Genomic DNA, 23,683 nt, shown 5'->3' on the forward strand with positions numbered 1-23,683 from the left:
TGTATGGTCTACATCGTCTACAACTTTTTACTTTACCATATACTTATAAGCATTTTATTTAAATCAAAATGGAAGCTGCTCCAAGCGGTATGCAGAGCGATACAACCCTACGCAGCGCATGTTTGGGGTTATGCCCTATTTAATGAAGTAAATAAACTCAACGTTACTTCATTAAAAGAGTCCTCAAACTACCCGAGTTCACTCCGATCAAAGCAATAACACTAGAAAGTAATTTAGAATATAGCCACATGTATTCTTTAGAACTATACATAAAGTATATCAGGAAAACCATCTATAAATACAATTGCAACAGACTCCCACACAAATTAATACAAGGCATCTGAAGTAAAAATGTGTTTTGGCAGGTCTGAAGTTTGAAGAAAAGATCACCGCTACAGCTTGGCAAGATCGCTGTGTGCAGCTTCTTACCAAAATGAAAATAAAAGATCTCAACATGGCAAGACAAAAAGCACAGTCAAACGCGACGCAAAGTTATTAACATTTAGACTATTCAAAAGGGGAATCATATATTAAAGAAGATATGCGACTAGCTGACATTACCTACAACAATTTTCAAAGCAAGATGTACCATAGTTTTCTAAAGTTAATGCAAGCACGTATGGAAATACCCAGAAAATTTGCACCCTCTGTAATTTAAACGAGAAAGAAGATATACAGCACAGTACATACAGATATGTACCTTAGGAGGATGTCCGGTACTGACGGAGATCAGAACAAGATACCAAAATGCAGCGAAGCTAAATGAAGCAAAGGGAAAATACTAACTTGCTTTATATACTTAGCCTTACGCTATAGAGAATTTCTTATTTCAGAGTTTATATATTGATTACTTTTTGAGCTCTGGCAGACAACTCGAGCAACGCCTTAAAGAAAATCATCTTCAGTGATGAGGCACATTTTCACATCAGTGGATTCGTCAATAAGCAGAATTGCTCGACTTGGTAATCTAAGAGTGATTGCCGAAAAACCAATGCACCCACAAAGAGTAACTGTTTGGTGCTGTTTATGGGCCGGCGGCATCATTAGGCCGTATCTTTCCCAAAATGAGGCCGGTCAGGCAGTTACTGTGAATAGTGTTCGCTATCGGAAGATGATAACGAACTTTTTATGGCCCGAATTGGAAGATATGGATGTGGACGATATGTGGTTTCAACAGGACGGTGCCACTTGTCACACAGCTAACGAAACAACGGCTCTTTTGGGCGAAAAATTTGATGGCCGAATAATCTCACGTCGCGACGATGTCAATTGGCCGCCACGAACATGTGACTTGACACCGTTGGACTTCTTTCTTTGGGGTTATTTGAAAGAAAAGGTGTACGTCGATAAGCCAGCAACAATTCAAGAGCTAAAGGATGAGATAATTCGGCACATTAACGGCGTAGAACCTCAATTATGGCGCAGCGTCATCGAAAATGCGGACCATCGGATGGAGGTGTACCGCCGAGGCCGCGGCAGCCATTTGGCCAATATTTTGTTTCACACGTAATTGAGTCAATATTATCATAATAAAGAGCAAATGACAATTATTTCCTAAAAGAAATGTATTTTATTCAAAATCAACACCAGGCCCTTAAAACTTAACCACCCTTTATTAGCTTTTAGAGTTTTTTCTCAGAAGCAGGATTTTCGACTTAGCCTCTTGTTGCTTCTGACCCGAGTTCTAAAAGTGTATATTTTTACAATGGTAATTCAATGCCAATTTCCTTTGCAATTTGATTGATTGTTCGCACACTCTACGCTTGACATTTAACAAGTTTTTATTATTTTTTCTCTTCGCTATATAATTTCTTTATATGTAAGTGAGCAGTAATACATATGTATCATTCTTTAATTTGTTTGTTGCAGGTCTTTGGCTCGCCCAGCACACCCATACTGGAAAACCCTGAACATCAAACACGCTGGTATTTCAAATACTTTTTGGGCAAATGTAAGTATGCAGGCAAGAAAAAAAAAAAACGAAAAGCAAAAAAAAAAATTAAATACAAAAAAAATAAAAATACTCTTCATCACAGTTTGACAACGGCTATAATTGAGCGCGTACACGCCCATTCGCTTGCTGGCTAGCACTCAACCGTCATTACTACGAGATCAAAAAAGACCTTTTTTGATTGATAGCCAAACAATACGCAAAAATAGCCAGAGGGAAAATAAGAAAGTCTCTTAAGCGTATGCAATACAAGCAGATATACACATACCAATGTACATATAAAGGGTTACCGGAAAAGTTGTTCTCATATATATCCTAGATATTTCCAACAAAAGTGGACGTAGAAGAAATAAACCTTTTTTTTAATAATCTTTAATGGTTAAATTTATATATATTTTCATTTAACCAAATCAATCAGAAACCATCTAAATAATAATGTCCTTAAAAAGCTTACGGGACGACTTTCCTGCTAACCCTGTAAATGTATAAGTGCATGCATATATACCTATGTGAAGGCATTAAGTGAATATAGTTCATAAGCATATCGCTTGTAATGATTTAGTAATGGTTTAAATTCATTTACGGCGCTTAGCCGCAATTTAATTTTAAATTCAAAGCGGTTGAGGGCGACGCACAAGAAAAGCAACAGCTCCTTTGGCCCACTTATTATTGAATTTTCCTTATTTGATCCACTTATGTCATCCCGCCAGCAGAAGTACTTGCGACAATGTCAAAGCTCGTTGGCATGAATGTGAAATATGGCTATATTTATATATATATGTGTGTGTGTGTGGGTATATGTAGATATTTATGTACTTAACTTTAGGATAGATATACCCATCCAGCTGGAAGGTTGTCTTCTTTAATCTATGGATGCATTTTCATGTATACATTTGTCGATGTGTTGGTTGGCGGTATTTGATTTAGTGTTATGTGTTTAAGCTTTTTTTTGGGGATATACAAGAGAATCTGCTATCTTCATATGTTTGTCTGTATTTATGTATTAGTTCATTTTATAACAGCAAACTCTGAAATCACTGCACGGATTTAGGAGGAGGATGGCAAATGGGCTTTTGACTATAAATTGTAAAGGTATTTCAGCCTTTTTGAAGATACAGTCGATTACGATGAATGTTGATGAAGCTAAACATAATTAGGACGCCTTTCCTTCAAAAAGTCTTTAATCGATTGGGTGACTTAAGCCCGTTGTAAAATTTGCACCATTAGGTGAAACATTTGCAACAACAAAATTATAAGTATTTTTGTCATCGAAGGTTGCTGCTTTTTGAGCTAGTCATGTAAAAATTGGTATAATAAATATAATTGGATATAGCTTTAATGGTTTTTGAAATATGGTTCATGAGAATCATTGCTGTGTTTGAAGCAATTATCAAAAATAAATATATACCTTTTACCCTAACACGTCTTCGTTTCACGAAATAAATAATAAAGTTGCTGGTCTACTGAGTTTCATAGATCATTTAGTTTCTAGTATACTTTAAGCATTTTAAAATCATTTTACGTTTCTCACCTTCCGTGCAAGCTGATCCAATCGTTTTGGACACTGTCGTCAATTCTTCTTTAAAAACCCCCTAAGCTATTTCACTGTAAAAACTCTATACAAAAATTTTCAACATTGAATAACACCCCGATTCTATACATTCGACAAAATAATAAGGGTTTACAAATAATCAAGATTTGTATCAAGCTGAAAGCCTTGATAAAACTAAAAACATTTATTACCCTGTGTTTTTCACCACTCTATGGTGAGCAATGTAATGTAAACAGAAGCAAACTGTTTAGTGGGGCAAACACAAGGATGATAGATTTACCAGGTTTGTTCTTCAACTATGGTGAAAAAGAAAACTATGAGAGGCACTTTGACTGGTACGTCATTTGGGGCTTCGTCGCCCGAATTCTGCACGATCATTTCACATGTACTCGTATTCACACACTCGTCCAATCGGTTGTTGTTCAGGTAGCAACAAAGCAGCGTGAACGAGAAATGTGTTGCACAATTGCACAAGCAATGCATTCACACACTCGTCGAATCAGTCGTTGTTCAATAGCAACGAAGCAACATAAGCGAAGATTGTATTAATTTTTTTTTTTCGTATATCACTAACACAATTTTATCGCCAGCCGAAATTTGCACAACCATTTCACACATATTCATATCCTCGTCCAATCATTCGTTGTTCAGACTGCAGCGAAGTTTCATTGGTTGATTACTTTCGTATATCGCCAACACAAACTCAGTTTTTTTGTAAACACACCCCAAGTGACGTCAGCCCATCAGCTGATTATGTAAAATTCGCCGAGTGCCGAATAACATTCTGCTAAATAGAGAAATATTAGGAGGGTTTTTAATGAATGCTACCAAACTAAAAACTTACAAACTTACCGTCTAATTTTAAATGAACACAAAAGAGCCATTAAATATGCGAAACGCAACTCCTAAAAATGTTACTGCGAATCCATTGAATCCGTAAAGAGTTCGGCCAGACTAAGCAAGATCCTTTCAAGGACCTGTAGAACTCTTCTAAAAAGAGAATATAGGGAATGGGCTAAAACTGCAGAAGAATCTTTGACTATCTTGGTAAATAATGATTTTTCGAAAAATTCTATTGCCCCACGCAAAATTATCGACACGAGTCGAATTACTCAATGTTTCTCTGAAATCTATCCTGTCAGTTGCGAGAATCACGTGCGAAATCAAAAGTTTTTCCCCCTTTAACTCTCCTGGTTATCCTGCCTGTAATGCTTCAGAAAACAAGTATCATGGTGGTTCCTGTCATGCAAGAAATCTACATGGCGTGTATCGTTCTTAATCACGCCCCCGCCAACTGAACAAAACGAGGGTTCTTGTCATACCCAAGGCGGCCACGACTCGGCTAAAAACTTCAGGCCTACAAGTCTAACATCATTTATCCTAAAGGTGTTGGAAAGATTTATTGATTTTCATATTCGAGAGCACATCGAATCAATATAATCTCCAACGCAGCACGCCTACCTGAAGGGGGAAAACCACGAAATCAGCCTAATACGTGGTTGTAGGGACTGTGGAATTATCCGACGTTTTCATCCGTTAAAGACGTTGATGGGCGACCAGATCTTCCACAACTTCAGGGCCCTCTGCAAAAACCTTCTATCACTCATAGAACCGTGTTTTTGATAAAACACACTCACTAAAGGCTTTCTGCAATATTTTCACGAGTTATTACGAAAACCACACAGCACATCTGCGGTTAACTGATATAATTAAATGCCAAAAACAAGCCAATTGACAGATCACGCTCAAACTCTGCGACACTATAGAGGACAGTTGTACCAAAATTCCAGCAAAACAACTTTAGACATATGTGTAACGTGCGCTTTTTAAATTACCACTTCCCGATATTTTTTAACAGAATGTATTTTTGTTCGATATGACAACCTTTTGCCTTGACTGTGGCCTTGAGACTGTCTAGTAACGAATGGCAAGCTGCCCGTATGTGACTTATAGGTATTTTGGCCCACTCGCGCACAAAGGTTTTTTTCAATGCCTCGAGACTGGTGAATCTTTTAGTTCGGACCTTGTTATCAAAAATGGCCTAAAGAGAACAATCCATCGTATTCACGACTGGTGAATTTGAGAGCCATTGTGTGGACGTTATGAAGTTCGGAACCTTTTTATTTAGCCATTTTTGGTTCACCCTAGCTTGTGTGTCCATGGCCTGCCACCGAAGTGGTTATCTGCCCACGATTTCAAAGCAACCTCAAGATTACTTTCCCGATAATATTTCACATTTACCTTCACGCCAGGCTCGTTGAAAACGATTGGAGAGCGCCCATCTGCGGTAACAGCGGCCCAAACCACTACCTCCTGGTGGTTTCGTATGAACGGCCGGTCAAATAAACCCTATCGTTTTGGGAGTTTACGAATTGCTCAATTTGAAAAAATTTTTTATCAGAAAATACAATTTTCGGAAAATGACTGCTTTCGGCCAAACGAAGCAACTCCTTCGCTCTCTCAAGCCTGATATAACCCCCACATATCATCATGAAAGAGATGTAATCTGTTGACGGAGATTTTTTCTTCATGAATAGCAATGATTTATTAGTAATACAGTCTATTAAAGCAAGTTAGGGGATGTATTGAAAATAAGCAGCGCACAGACTGATCACCTAATGTCGATGCCTAATGACGAACTTAATCACGTCCCAAAACTCATTTTCCTCAAAGTTGATGTCTTCATCTCGATTATTTTGTTTATTCGGCGATATCTAAAACTTGAAACACACCAATTTGGCTAAAACTAAATAAAAAAATGAGCCAGCCTTCCCTCTCTAACCCCGCCATACCCATACTGCTTGACCTCCCCTCATACAAAGTTACCATGGGAGGCATCCCAACATAACAATTGTTATCTAGCTTGATACTTTCATTACGGTACACACACATACACCCATCCACTTCAACTCCTTGCGTAATGTTCTCCTGTCAATATTTCACAATAGGTATTTTCCCTCGTTCTTTATATTGTATTTTCTAAGTATCTACGTGCTGCTCCTTTCGACTTCTGTCTATTCAATCAATCGCTTTATACAATTTGTGTGTAAGTGTGTTTGAGTGAGCGTGCCAACAATGCCAATCAGCAGACAAGCAGTCATTCACACAGTCAACCCCACAGTCATTCAACTAGTTAGAATATACTATACTCATTTTTTTCACCCTTTATGCCATGCAGCTTGGCGTTCTTTTTGCAAACTAAATTTCCATATTATTTTGTTTGCTTTTGTTTTTGTAGTGCACCAAAATTACGTTGGCATCGATGCGGAGAAGAATCAATACTTTCTTTCGGTTGTTTCACAAGAGTCGGGACATCAGGGGGCACCAATGTATCGAGCAATATTGTTTCGAAAGCAGGTAAGCTTCTCTTTTTTTATTTGAATTAATTTTAATGAGATGGGGAGAGGTTATTATGGTTAAAGGTGGCAATGAGGGTTTTCATTTACGAAGTACATCTCTATTGATAGAAGGCAAATAAGTTTCTGCTACTTCGCCGCCGCACGGAAATACTTTAAAAAATATGTTTTTATTTAGATAATATTTGCGATTTTTTTCTTATTATCAGTACGCACAGTTAATTTCTATTTCAGAAGCAATTCAATGAGTAGCGAATTTAAAAATAATTTTGTGTTTAATGTACCAACGTTCAATACACTACGAAAATTATAGTTGTACAGGTGAAACTATTTCTCATCAACTTTTTAGTCAGCGCGAAATATTCAAGTTTGATTAAGTTTACATACGGCGCACACAGCAATAAGCCAAGTAGTTTATTATTAATATGAGCATAAGTAGACGTGTGTGGAAATAGAAAATACGTAATTATAAGTGAAAGTTGAATTATAAGTATCATTAATTAAGCACGCAAGCAAGTTCTTATGCCACTGCTTCTCTCCAGCTGCTGTATGCGAGCTATTGGGTGAAAAGTTTTTTTTAATTTATGCTAACAAAATCAAAGTTTCCCCGTAGTATCACGAGAGTGCTTCACTTTAATCTGAACTAAATTGCTTTTGCACCAAATTAATAAAATATCGAAGTTGTATTCGCCTGTTCAAATCAAGATTTAACTAAGCATTTCTCAGCTGTTGTCATTCACTAGTATTTCTAATTGAGCTGGAAGCCTGTTTCTAAAATATACAAATCACATAGCACAATCAGTGTTGCTAGAAGAAAATTCAGTTTGGAGCTCAAAGGAAAAAAGAGCTTGTTTTAAACAAAATGTAAGCCATTGCAAAAACGAGCTAAAGGTATCATCATCATCGTTTCCATTTGTACCGAATGGAACATTTGGGCTCAGATTTCAGTTGTAGAACTATTTCCATATGCACACAAATCCTGCGCCTCCTGATCCCACGTGCATGCTGCCGTAGCAGGTGGGTTTTTCACATTTATGTGGGAGACTGTATTCCTCGCAGGTTTAAATTCATTTTTATATTTGTGTAGCTTCAAACACATGGAGTTCATCCATAAGTTACAAGCCTAAAGAAAATCTGGTGAGCTCCACGGGCAAGATAACCAGATACTCTATGACGTGACGCTTTTTGCAGCCTTTCGGGAGGCCTTTAAATTGTATATGTAAAAGTAACCCCCTCCAAGTGTCCACTTTCGTTAGCCCTGACTAGCTCTCCTTTGAGGATTGGATTCCTCATCTTCAGTTATGGTTATTCGGGTTACCAGAGTCTACCACGTTGCAGTAAGAGCAGGAATTGACGTTGTAGAATGCTGATAGCTGCTTCCTCAAATTCCTAGAACGCCCTTACACCCCTTACAAAATATTGAAATTTTTAGTTCTTTTACAAAACAGTTTCCAACGTCTATTTTTTTGTAAATAAATATTATAAGATCATCACAAAAATACTATACTGCCACTTTCAGTTTTTCAGTGCATGCGGGGTACGTATTCCGCTCTCAACCCATTTTACAAAGTTACTTTTGTATAAAATTTTCCTCAGTTGTTTAGCGAAGGTTTTTTTATCATCAGAATGGTCAGTTACGGTGTCCATCTTACATGTATCAGACATCGCTCTCTTCCGTTTCCTGTATTTCCCACTTTTATCTCTAACTTGAGCTTCGGGCCGATTTATCAAGATTATGAAAATCAGCTCGTCAATCTAATTGCCAATAGGGGCGACGACTTCTTCAGCCACCGAAGATGACTTCTTACCATCAAAATAGTCCCAGATTATAATTTTTTGTTCTTTTTGAATGTAACAAGTAATTTTAACACATTACGTCCCGTATGCAAACATTTGTGCTTTTCAATGAACTTCTCGAAATTCGAATTTTAACTCAAACGTCTTTATAAAATAAGAGAAAACGCCCTTATAAAATAGAGAGGTAACAGTTAATTTCAAATTGTTTTCATCTGTAAAGTTAAATAATCTCGTCTGATCTCAAATTTCTCATAACCCTCAAATTTCTCAAGGACTCGCTCACATGAGTTTTCAATTGCCCCGTATCATCTTTCTTTGTCTATTTTATAGTCTCCCGTGTTATTTCTTATTCGCTATATCGCTTTTTCTTGGTGATGATCTTTTCTCTACTATGTGTGAAGAAACAAAGAAGTATTACTCTCAAAATCGTCACAAATATAAAAATGGTGCATACTGCAAAGAGGTATGACGTAACTAATAACGAACTGAAAAAGTGGTTTGCCCTGGTAATAATTATGAGGTTGGTAAGAAAAAATTCTATAGTTGATTGCTGGTCAACTCATCCTCTGATTGTCAATGTTTGCTTTTACTTTGCAATATTTAGTTTAACCCATTAAATCCCAACCTTATATAAAACAATTTTTTTAAATGCGTTTTTAAACGTTTATTGAAATAGTGTAATTAAGCTCCTTAAAAAAAAAAACACGAAAAAAAATCAAAGAAATGCATTTTTTGGGCTGTACCCAATCGAGTACAATGGGATAATATGTATATACATTGCCTGTATATGAAAATATGGAGTATTAAATGAAAAGACACTTTCAAAGACTTCCTTGGTTATTAGTTCGGTTAACAGTATGGAAGTTTTTGAAACATTCTCTCTCTACGCAAAGGGCTACATTGCATAACTCGCAAATCCATCGAATTCTTTGGTGACACTCCCTGCACCTCAGCTGATTCGATATCCTTTTGGGAAAATGGTTATATGAGGAACCAGCTATTGATGCCGTTGTCGATTGTTTTGAAGATATGTCCCGGATATTATAATTGCGTAAATAAAATCGCACAATTTCACGTTGGTATTGCAACAAGTCGCATTGACTCTTACTTGCCATTTTATAAAGCTTCCATGCGTTTACTACGCACGAGCTTATCATTGTGGTGAAAAGAGGCCACCACCATTTCTTTCCTCTAAACTTTATATTGTAAGTATTCAAAGCTTGGTCGTGGAGGTCAACTCCTCTCATTCCGGAGTTGTATTCCGCTATCAACTTCGGCTGATGGGCATTCACCTTGCGCCTCTCTTGTCTTGACCATCGTTTGACGGTATGTAAAGGTTCAATTCTATCAAAGTTTGTTCCCACTGTCACAAGGCTATTGTCATACCACGTCACAAAAAGTATTCCTGAGTCAGAAAACCTACAAAATTTGTTACAAAACAACTATTCAAATAAATCATTATGATAAACTTACATAAAATCAAACGGGGAGACCGTTGCTTCTTTTGTAGTTCTTTGTTCGTTTTCAGAGGACATTTTTTGGTCCGCCGTTCACGAACAGTCCCAGTAGCCTTAAATCCTTGTTCTTTCAAAATTCTAAGAAGGTCATATGACGTAAAGAAGAATCGAAAAATACGATTCCAAGGTTGGAATATCATCACGCAGTATATTATCCTCTTCAATGTCCTCCTCATCTGTGTCACAGTGGGTATTTGGCGGTATAATAGTGAAGTCGAAGTGACTACGGTCGCTTGATTCAATATAGTCGGTGGCCGCAGAAAGGTTATGAAACCTCTTTCCGTAAAATTTTTTTACATCCATTACCAAATCTACATGAAATATGCACACAAAATATATATGAATGTTCCCACTGTACCCATGCGAGTACACTAGAATTTAAACCTACCGAAATGCACTTTTCCACAACTTTTTTCGTTTTTTTGGTATAAAGTATACAAATTATATGTATTATGAATATTACAACACTGAACTTTTTCCGTGATAACTTAGATTTTGTCAAACAGAGAGCTTATTGCAAACTAAACCATGAAAAGAAGAAAAATAGCAAAGGTGCACGCAAAGACAAGTGAATAACGGATAACGGGACTCAAAAAAAAGAAGGAGAAACATGTGTATTTCTTTTCGACATTGCTCTGTATTATAAAGTGGCGAGTACATTTAAAAATTTGTAAGCGTTGGCTTTTGACGTCGTTTCAAAAAAGATGCTTTTTCTGTACTCAAGCGAGTACAATGGGATCGAATGGGTTAAGGATGATCAGAGTCAGTATCCAACCCTCCAAGAAAGTGTAGAGCCTCCTTTAAAATTAATTTTGTAAAAGACAATAATGCACACATTTACAAAATATTGCATACAACAAACTCCCGATTGTTTTTATATGAAGAAAATACGCATTACCATCAAGAAAAAAATTATAAAAAATTAATCGGATTTTTTAGCAACTAAATTTAGTACTAAAATTTAATAAAATAAAACTGCAAACCGAGGAATTTTCTACAATATCTAATTTTGATGAAAAATGTTTAGAACTTTTCTAAATTTTGTATTTTTATAGTTCTTATAACTGACATGGTTCTTTGACAGCTGAGAATGGCAAACTGTATTGCCATTTCTGTTCGGTAAGGTTTGGCAAGTCATCAGGAATCTTTTAACGCCAGAAGAACGCTTTCACATTGTGGAAATTTACTTTGAAAAAAAAATGAATCTGTTCGCGGTCATATTCAAGAACTAAATGCCATGAAATTATCTATTAGATTATTATAAAAAAATTCATTCCAGCAATATTTCTGTTATATATTACCATTCCAAGTTCTCAAGCTCATAAAAAATACCCTATACAAAAATTAGTAATATACTTTAATACAATACAAAAATAGCAAATATTCAGCAACAAAAAATTGTCTAGTAGAAGTGTTTATGTGTTATCATTTTGTCGCTATTTGTATGTATGTATACGCACCAGTTGCAAAACTTCTCGTGCTCATTGAATCGTGCGGTAACTATCATTGCCAAAGTCTTCAAAACTTGCTTGCTTGTCATTTACTTGTATCTGAATATAATTTTGAATAATTTTTTACGCCTTTCATAATTCGGAAATAAGTAAATTTGAAATTATCAGTATGCACTACATTAGGGTGGGTAAATTTTTATGGAACGCCCTTTCACAACATTATTCCTAGCAGATTAATATTCCACATAAAATTTGAACAAAACAATTCTACTAGAAAATAGTACTAAAGTCAATTTTGAGCCCAACAAAATATAAAAGATAAAATCTTTAACCCGAACAATCGGAGGTGTTTCATGTGTATTTTTTCCTTTTCCCCGCTAAATACGAAACTGGACTTTAAAATGATTTATCACTTCAGAACTTTGAGTAATTCCCGGTAAAATCTCCTAATGATGGTTATTTTTGCCATTTTTCTTTGAGAAGAAAATGCACGATTCGGCCAGCAAAAAAATCGCGAAAAAGTAGCACGACTTTTAACTACATACTTTAAGCTTATTCTTTATTACATTAAAATTCAAGGAGTTATAAAACTGCATACTCCGGAATTCCTTAAATATTCTGATAAAAGGAGTACAATTTTTATGGGAATTTATTGATTTTTTTTTAATTTACGGGAAGTTTGAAACTGGATTTACACTCTGTGTCAGAAGAAAATATCCGGTTTTTTGTGGTAACTTTAAAATATATTTCGTTCTGCTTTCTGCTGTAGGTATAATAGCCCAATCAAGGACTACGACGCCAGTGCTAACTCAGGTTAGAATCGGTATTTTTATGCACGCATTCGAAATGGCCGAAATTATCTTACGCCGCGGCTGCAAAAGTATTTAAAAATTAAAAAAAGTTTGTTGTGATGTGTAATGAGCGGTATAAGGTGTATAAAAATATTGACGACTTTTCCGAGCGCGACTTGAAGCGAGTGACGACAAAAAATCAGGATAAAGTGATCTTTCAACTTTTTAAGCGGGACCCTTCTTTGTGAATACGCCATGCACGATCTGTTCTTGCTAAAAAGGGAATAGATGTGGCGAACATATCCTACCGTCCCACATCATCAAAACCATTGCTCTCAGAAAAACACATTGAGAAACAAGAAAACAAGAAAATGGCGTCACAGTATTGGACTAGCCTTCCCAGTCCTCAGACGCTAACCCCATTGAAAATGTGTGGGAAACTATGAAAACGCATCTTGCCCTAAGGCCAGATCACGATATAAAGCGACTCGGCGTCAAGTTCGCAAAATCTAGTCCTGTTTGTCGACGAGCTACGCAGAAAGGCTGGTTCAAAGAATACAAAAGATGCCAGGCTATACTCGACAACGATTAAGACTACACGGCTTATTAAGTTTTGTACATACTTTCATGTAAAATTTTTTTTAAATATATATCATTTGTACAGGGTGGGCCAAATAAGACCTACTAATGTTAAGCACAAATAACTTTTTTATTTTTTGACATATTTATTTTTCTCTTTTTGTAGATTATAATTGAATTGTTTGAAATTTATTATGGACCCCTACAGTACAATACAACGCGTTAAAATTGTCGAGTTTTTCTATTCTTGTCAACGATCAATTGTTTTAGCGCAGCGTAAATATCGGCAACATTTTAATTCCAGATCAGCTCCCACAGACTTCATGATTAGGAGTTTGGTCGGTCGTTTTGAGGAACTGGGTTCAGTGGCCGACCGTTCTGGACGAGGTGCCCATCGAAATATTCGCACTGAAGACAACGTGGAAACTGTGCGGCAGAGTGTTGCAGATGATCCATCTGTCTAAACTCGCCATCGCTTTAGCCAATTGGGCATTTCCAGAACGACATAGCGTAGAATTTTAAAGTTGGATCTTAAGATGTACCCATACAAAATTCAAATTGTGCAAGCACTGCTACCGCAAGACCACCAACACGACTACAATACGCTATTCGTTTTAACACAATTAGTCACACAAATTGATTTTTTAAATAATGTTTTGATGACAGATGAAGCGCATTTCCGTTTAAATTGCTTTGTCAACAAACAAAACTGTAGATTGTGGGGCTCTGAAAATCCAAGGGACCAACATCAGTTGCACCCATCTAAATGAACTGTTTGGTGCGGTGTTATGGCCACTAGAGTTATCGGTCCATATTTCTTCGAAAATGAGGATGAAACTCCGGCATTGATTTCAGGAGCTTCTTACAGAACATTGATTGAAAACTTTTTGCGGCCAATGGCGGAGCGGTATCCTAATTTGTGGTTTCAACAAGATGGAGCAACTGCGCATACTACTAGGCAAACTATGAACCTGCTGCGTGAAATTTTTGGTAAACGCCTGATTTCCAAAAATTCAGATTTCCCTTGGCCACCTCGTTCACCAGATTTGACTGTGCGCGACTTCTTTATATGGGGATATTTAAAAGACAAAGTGTATCTTAATAAACCAGAGACTATTAGACAGCTGGAGTAAAATATTCGAGACGAAAAACTGAGCCTTCAACCAGAAACATTACGTGGTGTAATGAAAAACGCGTTAAAAAGAGCCAATCTTTGCATCGAGAAAAATGGTGGGCATTTGTCTGGTATAATATTTCGTACATAATTTCCATAAAATATATTCAATGTATATTATAAAAACAATTAACCAAAATAAATGATTATTGCAAAGTTATTTGTGTTTAACATTAGTAGGTCTTATTTGGCCCACCCTGTACTTCGTGAATTATCGCGGTTCTTGATAAGCCGATTAGGAAGTGCACACATGTGTGCTAGGTGAATGAAGTGATACTCACGCAGATTTGTTGCTGTGAAGAATTGTATGTATACTTATAGTAATAAACACAACACACTTTAGCACATATCATAGAGAAAAAGTATGGCCATTTTGTACCTCAAAAGTGTGTAAAAAGTTTCGGCGATTAAATTAGCATAGTTAAGATTATTTGATTTTAATCAAATATAAACCAATTCGTTCTCTAACTTTTGAGCATTTTGAAGACAATTGCACAATTCTGCGTTTTAAGAAGTCATCAGTTTTTAATCTTCAGTTGCTAGACAATTTAACAAGTGCTAACATGCCAGTTGTACCCCATTTTCCCCATGATTTTATCGAAGCTCTCGATGAATGATCCACAAATATAAGCCACATTTTCGACGTCGATATCACCAGAATGAAGTCATTCGAACCCTTCATTACTGTTTGGGTCCATAAACAGCTCCATATTTCTGCTTGTGGTGGCACTTGTTCTACTTTTTCATCTTGGTGGTCACAATGTATCGAATTTTCTCTTCACTCGTATCTATTTTTTACCATCATTTTAGACCACAGCCGCAATTATAATAGCTTCTACAAAAACCAACTGCCTGAAAACATGTTTTCAAGCGTGATGTCACTTTTAAATCACCTTATGTATACTTATACATACTATACATCGTCATTTATAGCTTATTAAAAACATCTTGCAAAAAATGCTGAGAACTTTCTCTAGTGGTGGGCCGCCTAAATGGAATGAAATGAAAGAAATTTTGTTTCAGATTTGTATGTTTGTGCACACAATTCATTGAAATAGAAAATTAATTTAAATTTGCAATTGAACTTTCATTTGTAAAAGCTGTTTGCTGGATATGCGTCCCTATCGCAGTCACAGTACAAAAGGGAATGCTATTCTCACGAACAGTTAGAACAGTTCAAGGCCTGTTTGCCTAAGCGTCAATTAGATTTTCCATCAAAAAGGGAAAATTAACGAAGAAAGGAATTGAAGCAAAGTCAATCGAAAAAATCAACCCATGTTGCTTATTAATCAATAAAGGGGGCGGCAAATTGTAAATAGTTAATTAATTTCTTCTGAAGGCATAAATAGAATGTAATCCAACGTTTGTTTTTCGGTAAATGCATTTAAGCGTGGTCGTTTATGTACATTAAACCACCCAATAAACGCTTCTAAAACTGTTAAAAAACACCATGACGCTGTTTTCAGGGTATGAAGAACAAAAGTGTACGAGTGAGTGACATGAGGGCAAATGGCCGCAGCGCACCGAAAGACATAAATGATCTACCCTACTAATTGCTCCCTCACACTCCGAGCTCTCCAGCGGAGAGCGATTATTATTCGTTCTCAAAAATATCTCATGGTAAGGTATTTTTGTTAAATGGGCAGAGGTGAATGGAGAGCTGAAGAGAGAATATTTTTCGAAAAGAATAATAAGGATGGAACATAATTGAAATAAAAGTACTGCGCTAAAATGCGACTAAAGTAAGGAATAAAAAAAAGTATTGTCGAGAAATGTTTTTTTTTTTCTTAATCGTTAAGACACTCATCATCCTATCCTCATATTTATCTTCGATTTCCTAACCAATAGCCTTCTCAGTAAACATTTTTTTACAGATTTTGAACAAATTTATTTTATTTAATATACAATATTTATTTAATTTTAGGCAAAGCCACAGAAATGCTTACTGACTACTGACTTAGTGCTAATACCAACAGTTGATTAATAATGAATTTGATTAATATGATCAATATTAACATATAGTAATTATACTCGTATAAGCGAATTAAATGATACATTCAACAAAAAATGTAATCAATTTTTAAAAACTGTAAAATCTAAATTACATTAGATTAGCTTTAATTAAGGCTTACATATCGACCTTATGGTCACCCTCTACTCATTACAATACCTCATGCAGACCCAGATCTCTTATTAAACTTATGATAGAGCTGGGTTGGACTGGGCGTATGTGCATTTCTTCTGGCTACAAATAGGCGAGATGTCTCAACCTTCAAAGAGAAGCTGGATTGAAGTCTCCTAGTATTGGCTGCAGAAACGACAAGAATCAGTGGACAATATCGCAGTCATGTGCAGATGACTGCGCAGTCTGCAATGACTTTTTGGTTGTACCAGCCCAAGGAAGGATTTCGCCTGGTGTAGCTCTTTACTCCTAAGCTCGAGTCTTATTAATAACGAGACCGCAGCCTCTCTTGCCTATACGTCTACTACTTCGTTCCCAGTTATACCCCTGTGCCCTGGAAGGATCAATACACCCGGGGATCAATGAAGGCTTATTCTCACAGGATGACAAAGCCCTGAGTGCCGCCTTATTATCGCTCAAAATGGAAATTCACTTATTCCGGAAGTTCATATTTAAGTTGATCTCTGCACGGAGACAGGTGGCGTACACCTCCGCTTGGAGGGTGATTGGAACTTCCAGCCATCTGTGTACCAGTGCTGGGAAAACTCCTGGGGTTTCCTTTCAAGTTTAGGTGTACTCCAGTCAACCTTGTCGTCCAGTTTAATTCTGAACTTCTTTCGAAATTTTATGACTTTAGTGATATCATCTTTAGGTACCTGTGTAAGTCAGAGTTGCAGACTCAGCCATTCCATATTCTTAGATGACAACACTTTTATTTTGCCGAAGCTTAGTAATATTTAACAGGTTACGCTTGACTGATGCTGAATAACTAGGACTAATACGCATCTTCCTCGTTAGCGCTACCCGCACTGTCGACAAAGCGGCTCTCGGTGCTCAAGGAACTGCTCCATATGTTATCATTAACCTTGTTATCTAATCCCAATTTACACAAAAGGAATTATATTTGAGACATTGTCAAAGGCCTTGGAGAAGTCAGCATAAGTGAAATCAACTTCAAGCCCAAACGAAAATTATTGAATAATATAGTCACTGAAAACAGTCAGATTGCATACTCTTCAGGTGTATTTCCAAAAAAAAAAAAATGTTTGCCAATTTGACGACTAATTATTTTAGAAACTACATATGCAATTGGACACAATGAGAATTTGAAAATCCCTGAAGCACTTGAAAAATATTCTAAAATACCAAACGAAGTGTTTGAAAAAGCTTTATCAAAAAACGAATTTACAACTTAACATAGTTATTAAACAAACAGAGTCCAAACTATATATATTAGTAGTATCACAATGGGTCTACGCACCCTAATCTTACTGCTACCAACTGTTAATTTTAAATTCTCCTTACAATTACAATTCACCCAGCACTGTGCACCAAGCAGGAATTAACTTTAATACGTATACACTAGCCGACTCTGCAGCCAAACTGGCCACAAAATATCCCCTGGAATCCATCGCAGCAGCAAACAAACAGGACACAAAAAAGTTATTTTCAGAATACTAGAATACTAGAATAATAGTCAACAATAGTCTGGATGTAATCGTCATTTCAATAGCAAGAAAGCCTTGTATAGTTTGCATACGCTTTGGTCTACCTCACACAAGAATTAACAATAAACGCTATCATGAATAACTCCGCCATCTACCAGTAAATTCTGTAACAGCAAATGCCACAGCTTTTCTCACATTATTGAGAAATGCGCAGAAAAGAGCAAGCACTTAGGGAAACAAGCCATTTAGCTTAGCAGAATCGATTAAAAAAGTATTATATTGGAATATTAAGAATTTAACAAATAATACAGGAAGCGTTCGGTATTTGAGGACAACTTGTGTGTAAAACTAATTAGCTTTTATTTTGAACAAAATTTACGAATCCACGAATTTTTTAAACAACATTAACTTATCATATTACACTTATTTAAGTATATCTATAAAATCATTCAATATAATTTCCATTAGCTGCAGTAACGTCTCAATTCGGGTCCGGAAACGATTGCATACTTTTATTATATTAATCCCATCCTTTAGAGAAGAAAGTGTTATGAAGATGCTGATTGTTTTCACGCTCAACTACGCCTCATACGTAGTAACCCCATGGATTACTGGAGTTTGAGTAGTTAGGTTGCCATAAGCTCGGTGTTATGGGGTAATGGAAGTGTATGAACACTCAGAGTCTTGCTGAACGATGCATTCCAGGTACACTATCAGCCCCTAGAACCACTTTCACTACTGCCCCTAGAACCGCGATACATATAAAGAGTTCTATCGAAATCCTTGAGTAAAGAAATGTGGAGGCATGACATGTCCTTTGTTGCTCTTAAAACCAAAACAGTGGCTGGAAATTTCGTATGCATGACAACAGGAACCTCTGTAGGTTTGGGACATAGCCATTATTCTGGCAATTTCTACGTTTGATATTTTGGAATAGGTCAACATTTTCTCGTCAGAAAAAAAAACATACCAGCTCAGACCCTTCAAGGTATTTAATTTTGTTTAGGAGGCGTTTTGCTTTTCACGTGTTTTCTCTGACATAAACTGTGTGTCTGAGATCTTCATATACAACTCGATGAAACATTAAGCTCCCTCGCAAGGGTCCTAATTGATTTTGAAGGGTCCTCGTAAACAATCGCTTGTAAATTTGTCAGTCCGATCAGTGTCAGTTTCTCATGTTTTTTGCGTTCGGCAACATATTCTGTATCGCCGCTAGGAGCGATGCGAACCTTGTGAATGAATGAATGAAGGTTTCTAAATCGTTGTAATTTGCACATATAGCGACGATAACTGTATGTCTCTTCTTGAGTCGCTTTCTTGAGTTAAATTGTAGTCCTCCTTGTTTTATCTGGAAAGAGCAAAAAGAAAAATTATGGTTTCGGAAAGTTAAAGCCACATATACGCATGTCCTCAAATACTGCATGCACCTTGTATATGGTATATCTAAACTGACCATATGTTTCGAAAACGGATAACTATAATTCATAAATACATAAGTAACTAATTCGTAGGGTAGTAACTAAGTTATTAAAGATATACACAAGAAGCTGATGATTTCTGTGGCAGGAGCTGGATTTATGGTATTAAAGATTAATTGTATTACCTTTGTACAATAAATAAAATAATAATAAATATCAGTACCATACACGTACAAAGTACATACTCGTACAAACGCTAGAATTTAGAAATATATTCCTCAACCAACAGCTGACTTTTTACCAACCATCAATTTGCCACTTTCATGCAACCAATTCCTTATATTTTCTTATAAATGTCATAAAAAAGTGGCATCATTACACTTTGGTTAAATTTAAAAGCGCTTAGTAGCCGCATTGAATACTTGACTATCATTAAATACTCTCTCGCCGCTTATAAAGCTCTCTGATTATGAAAACATGCCACAATCGCATATTACTACTAGGCATTTGCACTTTCAACTAAACGCCTGGCAAAAGTATGGCCAAAGTATCTAATATGCAACAATAGCAAAGAAAAAATTAAAATTGAAATGCAGGCAGCCACTGCTACACAGTGCACCATTGCGTATGCCTTTTGTTCAACTGTTCAACTCTCGACTTTGTTAGCTCACGTGCGGCATTGCTCGTTAAACAAACCGCAAATAAGCGTTTCAACTGCAGGAATTCAAAAGTTCAGAATAAAAGAAGGTTTTAACTTACTAGGAAAAATGGAAAGCAAAAATAAATAGACTCAGCTGAAGTTAAGTACACTTAACATCAACACTTTGGCACAGGCTAACTTAAATGCTCGACTACTATATACATGTTAGCATACTTATGTACTTAAGCGTGCTTATTTTTTGTATGTGGTTAACAGGCACGTAAGTGAAATTGAACTTTTAAAACACAATCACATTCACTTTTGCGAATTCACTGCGCCACTGATGCTGTGTCTGAAGCCATTTTGCTTCTCTGAATGCAAGCTATGATGCTCTACTTTGACGCTAGTGCCAAAACTGGCTGTATGACTTTGACTGTTGGTAGACTTACTATTTGTTCACCAACTTAACATTGATTGTCTGTGCTATGCATGTAAGGCATACTTAATGTCTGGGTAGAGCTGCAGTGCCTGTTTTGTGTGTGCCCAGCCGTTAAAACTTTAACAGCGTAAAGGGTCACAATAAAAGAAGTTTTATTTATTTAACTAAATTAAATTTTTGATATTTGCTTAATTTGTTCCTCCGATATTCTATGTATAATAAAAAGCCTTTGCATGGCAGATATCCATTCGAATACTCGAAATTGTTACTATCAAAAAATCTTGTTCTAACATAACGTTTTTCCATCCCTTAGAATCTGGATTCATAGAGGTAACCTTCTAAGTAATAGCAATAATACGTGCAAACGCACTCAGCTCTATCAATGCTCTAGTGATTTACTATAGTAACAAATCTATTCTGCATTGCAAATGCAAATTTTCAGCTTAAAAAATTGTGTTACCGAAAGTAGTTACCACTTCTTGTAACCTCAACTCTAGAGCACTGGCAACGCTGTTTCTGGCTGCTGTTGCATAGTTTAGAGGCACTCTTGCCTACTTATATGCAATACTTTGTATGCGAAACGAGTTATGAACTAAATTTAAAATTTTATATTCAGAACCTTTTATTCACGCCGTAATAACATTTTCAATTCAATTAATGACAAAATATACGTCCGTACTGGGGATGTTCGGTATTTGTTAAGACCAGGAAATCACGAAATTGTTAGGGGCTACTTTATCAGATAATGGCTAAGTTTTTATAATTAACGTATATATTTAACTACTATTGCGTAATCATTTTTAGGAGTTAACTTCTTAAAACCCCATTTTCAATCATTTTTGTTTTGCTTGCCAATTGCTTTATTTTACAAAAATAAAAACATAGCATTAATACCCCATGTTTCGGCTTGGCTTTAGCAGAAACGAAAATTAATAATTGTAAAAGTTATAGCTGTTTGTGTAGAGCCCGTTTCTCCCGAGTCCCTTAGGTGATCATCACAAGTCTGACAATTAATTGTTTGAAAAAAATTTAAATTTTTGAAAACAAAAAAAATCGTTCATATCAGGCACGAGTTTTTTACGTATACGAATGAGATAGATACTGCGATGCAGTTCATTTATTCTTATCTTGAGCAAAATTCCGATGAGTGTCAGTTTTCCTTGGACGAATTGGTAGCCAAAATTGAAGGTGATTACCGCCCACACATAAAAACAGTCAAAGCACATCATCTCAAAAAATACGGTGATGATATTTTAATTGCCATCACTGCCAATAAGGCTCCGGTGGTTTGTTTCCGAAATACAGGACTTAAGCTATTAACGGAAGCCTGATACAATCAAGAAAGTGATGACAAAGCAGAAGAACGTCGGCGTATTGTACAGACAGCAGCAGAAATTGTTAAAGAAGATATTCGCTCTACAATCTATGAGACAAAGCATTTTCCTCCATCAGAAAATTTCTTTCAAGACTCTGAGTCTGATATACCTGAAACTCTACTCATTTTCTTAGATGGAGTGATTTTAAAAAACAAACGAGGGTCCCTTGAAAAATGGAAGAAAAAAAGCATTGCTCTCGCCCATTCCAGCAGCAGCAAGGCCAAAATCTTTTATATCAACAGCGCAGATTGGACTAGATGCATTTATATTTCATAAGTTGGATCTCGGCGATTAATAGATGTATTATCATCTCTTGGATTTTGCTCTTCATACACCGAAGCAATGTTGCTCGAAGTTTCAGCTATTATGCGCGCACCGTTAAATATCGATGATAACGCATTTTCTCAATTTCGTTTTGATAACGCTTATTTCAATACGCAGTCATTAGATGGTAACAACACTTTCCATGCCATGGGCGGTATCTATTGTACCTATAACACGTACAACTGCTATCGCTCCAGATCAAATAATTCCACGATTAAAACAAATGCCGTCTGCAGTAGTCGTTGGTAGTTTAGGTACCATTGCATTAAAAGCATTTGTGAAAAAAAACGATACGGGCTTGAAAACCATAAAGATTCAAGGACTCGGTAGCATTCGTGTGGCTTCGGAAGTAGTTATGCCATCCGCTTCAGATTTATTGTGGCTATACTGGAAAATGGGCCGGCCTGCCTAACGTACCTGGATGGAGTGGATTCATGGAACAAGTGACAGCGGAACTTTCTTTCCAAAAATCATTTGTAGGATGTTTGCCCTTCATTAATGCTCCACCGAGTGATCACGACACAACTTTGCTTACTCTACCTCCAGGTGGTGTGAAAATGAGTTTTTTTTCAAAAACGCATATTAAAATGTACTTTGTAGCGCTCATACGCCAAAAACTATTGATTTTACAAAAAAATTATAATAACATAAAATGTAGGAAATTATCTCTAGTTTAATTTTGTTTTGTTTAGGCGCCATTGCAAGGTGGCAAAGTTGCAATTCGAAAAGAACATCCCAAAATCTATAAAAGTTATCCAGTTTCAAAACTCCCGCAAAACTTTCCAGGTCAAACTACCAGATGACTGGACTATAAACATGAACACCAGTTTGCAAAACACAGTTTTGAGAAAAACGCATTTACAGTTTTTCTATCTATTACCGGAGCGCCCTTTGTTAATTGTTCAATATCTCGAAAGTTATTTGTCGGGTTCACTTAAAATTTTCACACAATATTTTTAATATATTATAATTTAAGAAAACGCAAAAAAACTCAAATTTTTTTAAAATTTTGACTACCCCTAATTCCTTAAATCCTAGATTCACATTCGGGATTCCGATATTGTAATAACATGGTCCAGAAAATTTCGAGATGTTAAAAATCAAAAAATGTACATACATGGCTAATTTGTAGGTACTTTTCTTCTCTCCACAAAAAGTATTTAAAAATCAGCTGTTTTTACGTTTTTACCGAGTTAATGGAGTTATTAAATGTTTTGGTGAAAATTGTGTGAAGAAAACGAAAAGGTTTAAAAAGCTTGTTGCCAGTGGCCAATGGTACAGGTCCTCAAGGAAGTCGGTCATAGAGGTTATGTGACCGATAAATCTGTAGTAACTTATCTCATTGTATAGGGAACCATTTTTTTAAAGAAAAAGTGCATAAAAATATGAGTTTGAAAATTTTTTACTTCGGTAAAACCAAATTACTACTAAATCATGCAAACTGAGTAGACAAAATTGTGGGAAAATATGTAGATATTAAACAAATGTGCATAATGAATACAATAACGCTTCTGATAGCTCAGATTTAAAATTTCGCGGTAATATTCAAAGGCTAGGTATGTAAGGATCAGAATTAAAAAGTTATCTGTATTTATGGCTCCGTGTTAGTGGACTGACCATGCCATTGCTTGCTTTTAGAGGCGAAATCTTTGTTAGCTGTCTTTGCAAATGCCCAAAAAGTGCAAATT

General features: G+C 36.2%; 1 protein-coding gene across 1 annotated transcript in view; it reads left to right on the forward strand.

The window, feature by feature from the left end:
* Window positions 1-23,683, forward strand: part of LOC128857565 (GTPase-activating Rap/Ran-GAP domain-like protein 3) — a 187,803-nt gene that overhangs the window by 104,101 nt on the left and 60,019 nt on the right. The window contains exons 4-5 of the mRNA XM_054093316.1: window positions 1,870-1,951; window positions 6,742-6,860. Of these exons, the coding sequence (XP_053949291.1) occupies window positions 1,870-1,951; window positions 6,742-6,860 (201 nt within the window). The remainder of the gene's footprint in view (window positions 1-1,869; window positions 1,952-6,741; window positions 6,861-23,683) is intronic.

Source organism: Anastrepha ludens, chromosome 3, assembly GCF_028408465.1.
Source record: "Anastrepha ludens isolate Willacy chromosome 3, idAnaLude1.1, whole genome shotgun sequence".
Lineage (NCBI taxonomy): Eukaryota > Metazoa > Arthropoda > Insecta > Diptera > Tephritidae > Anastrepha > Anastrepha ludens.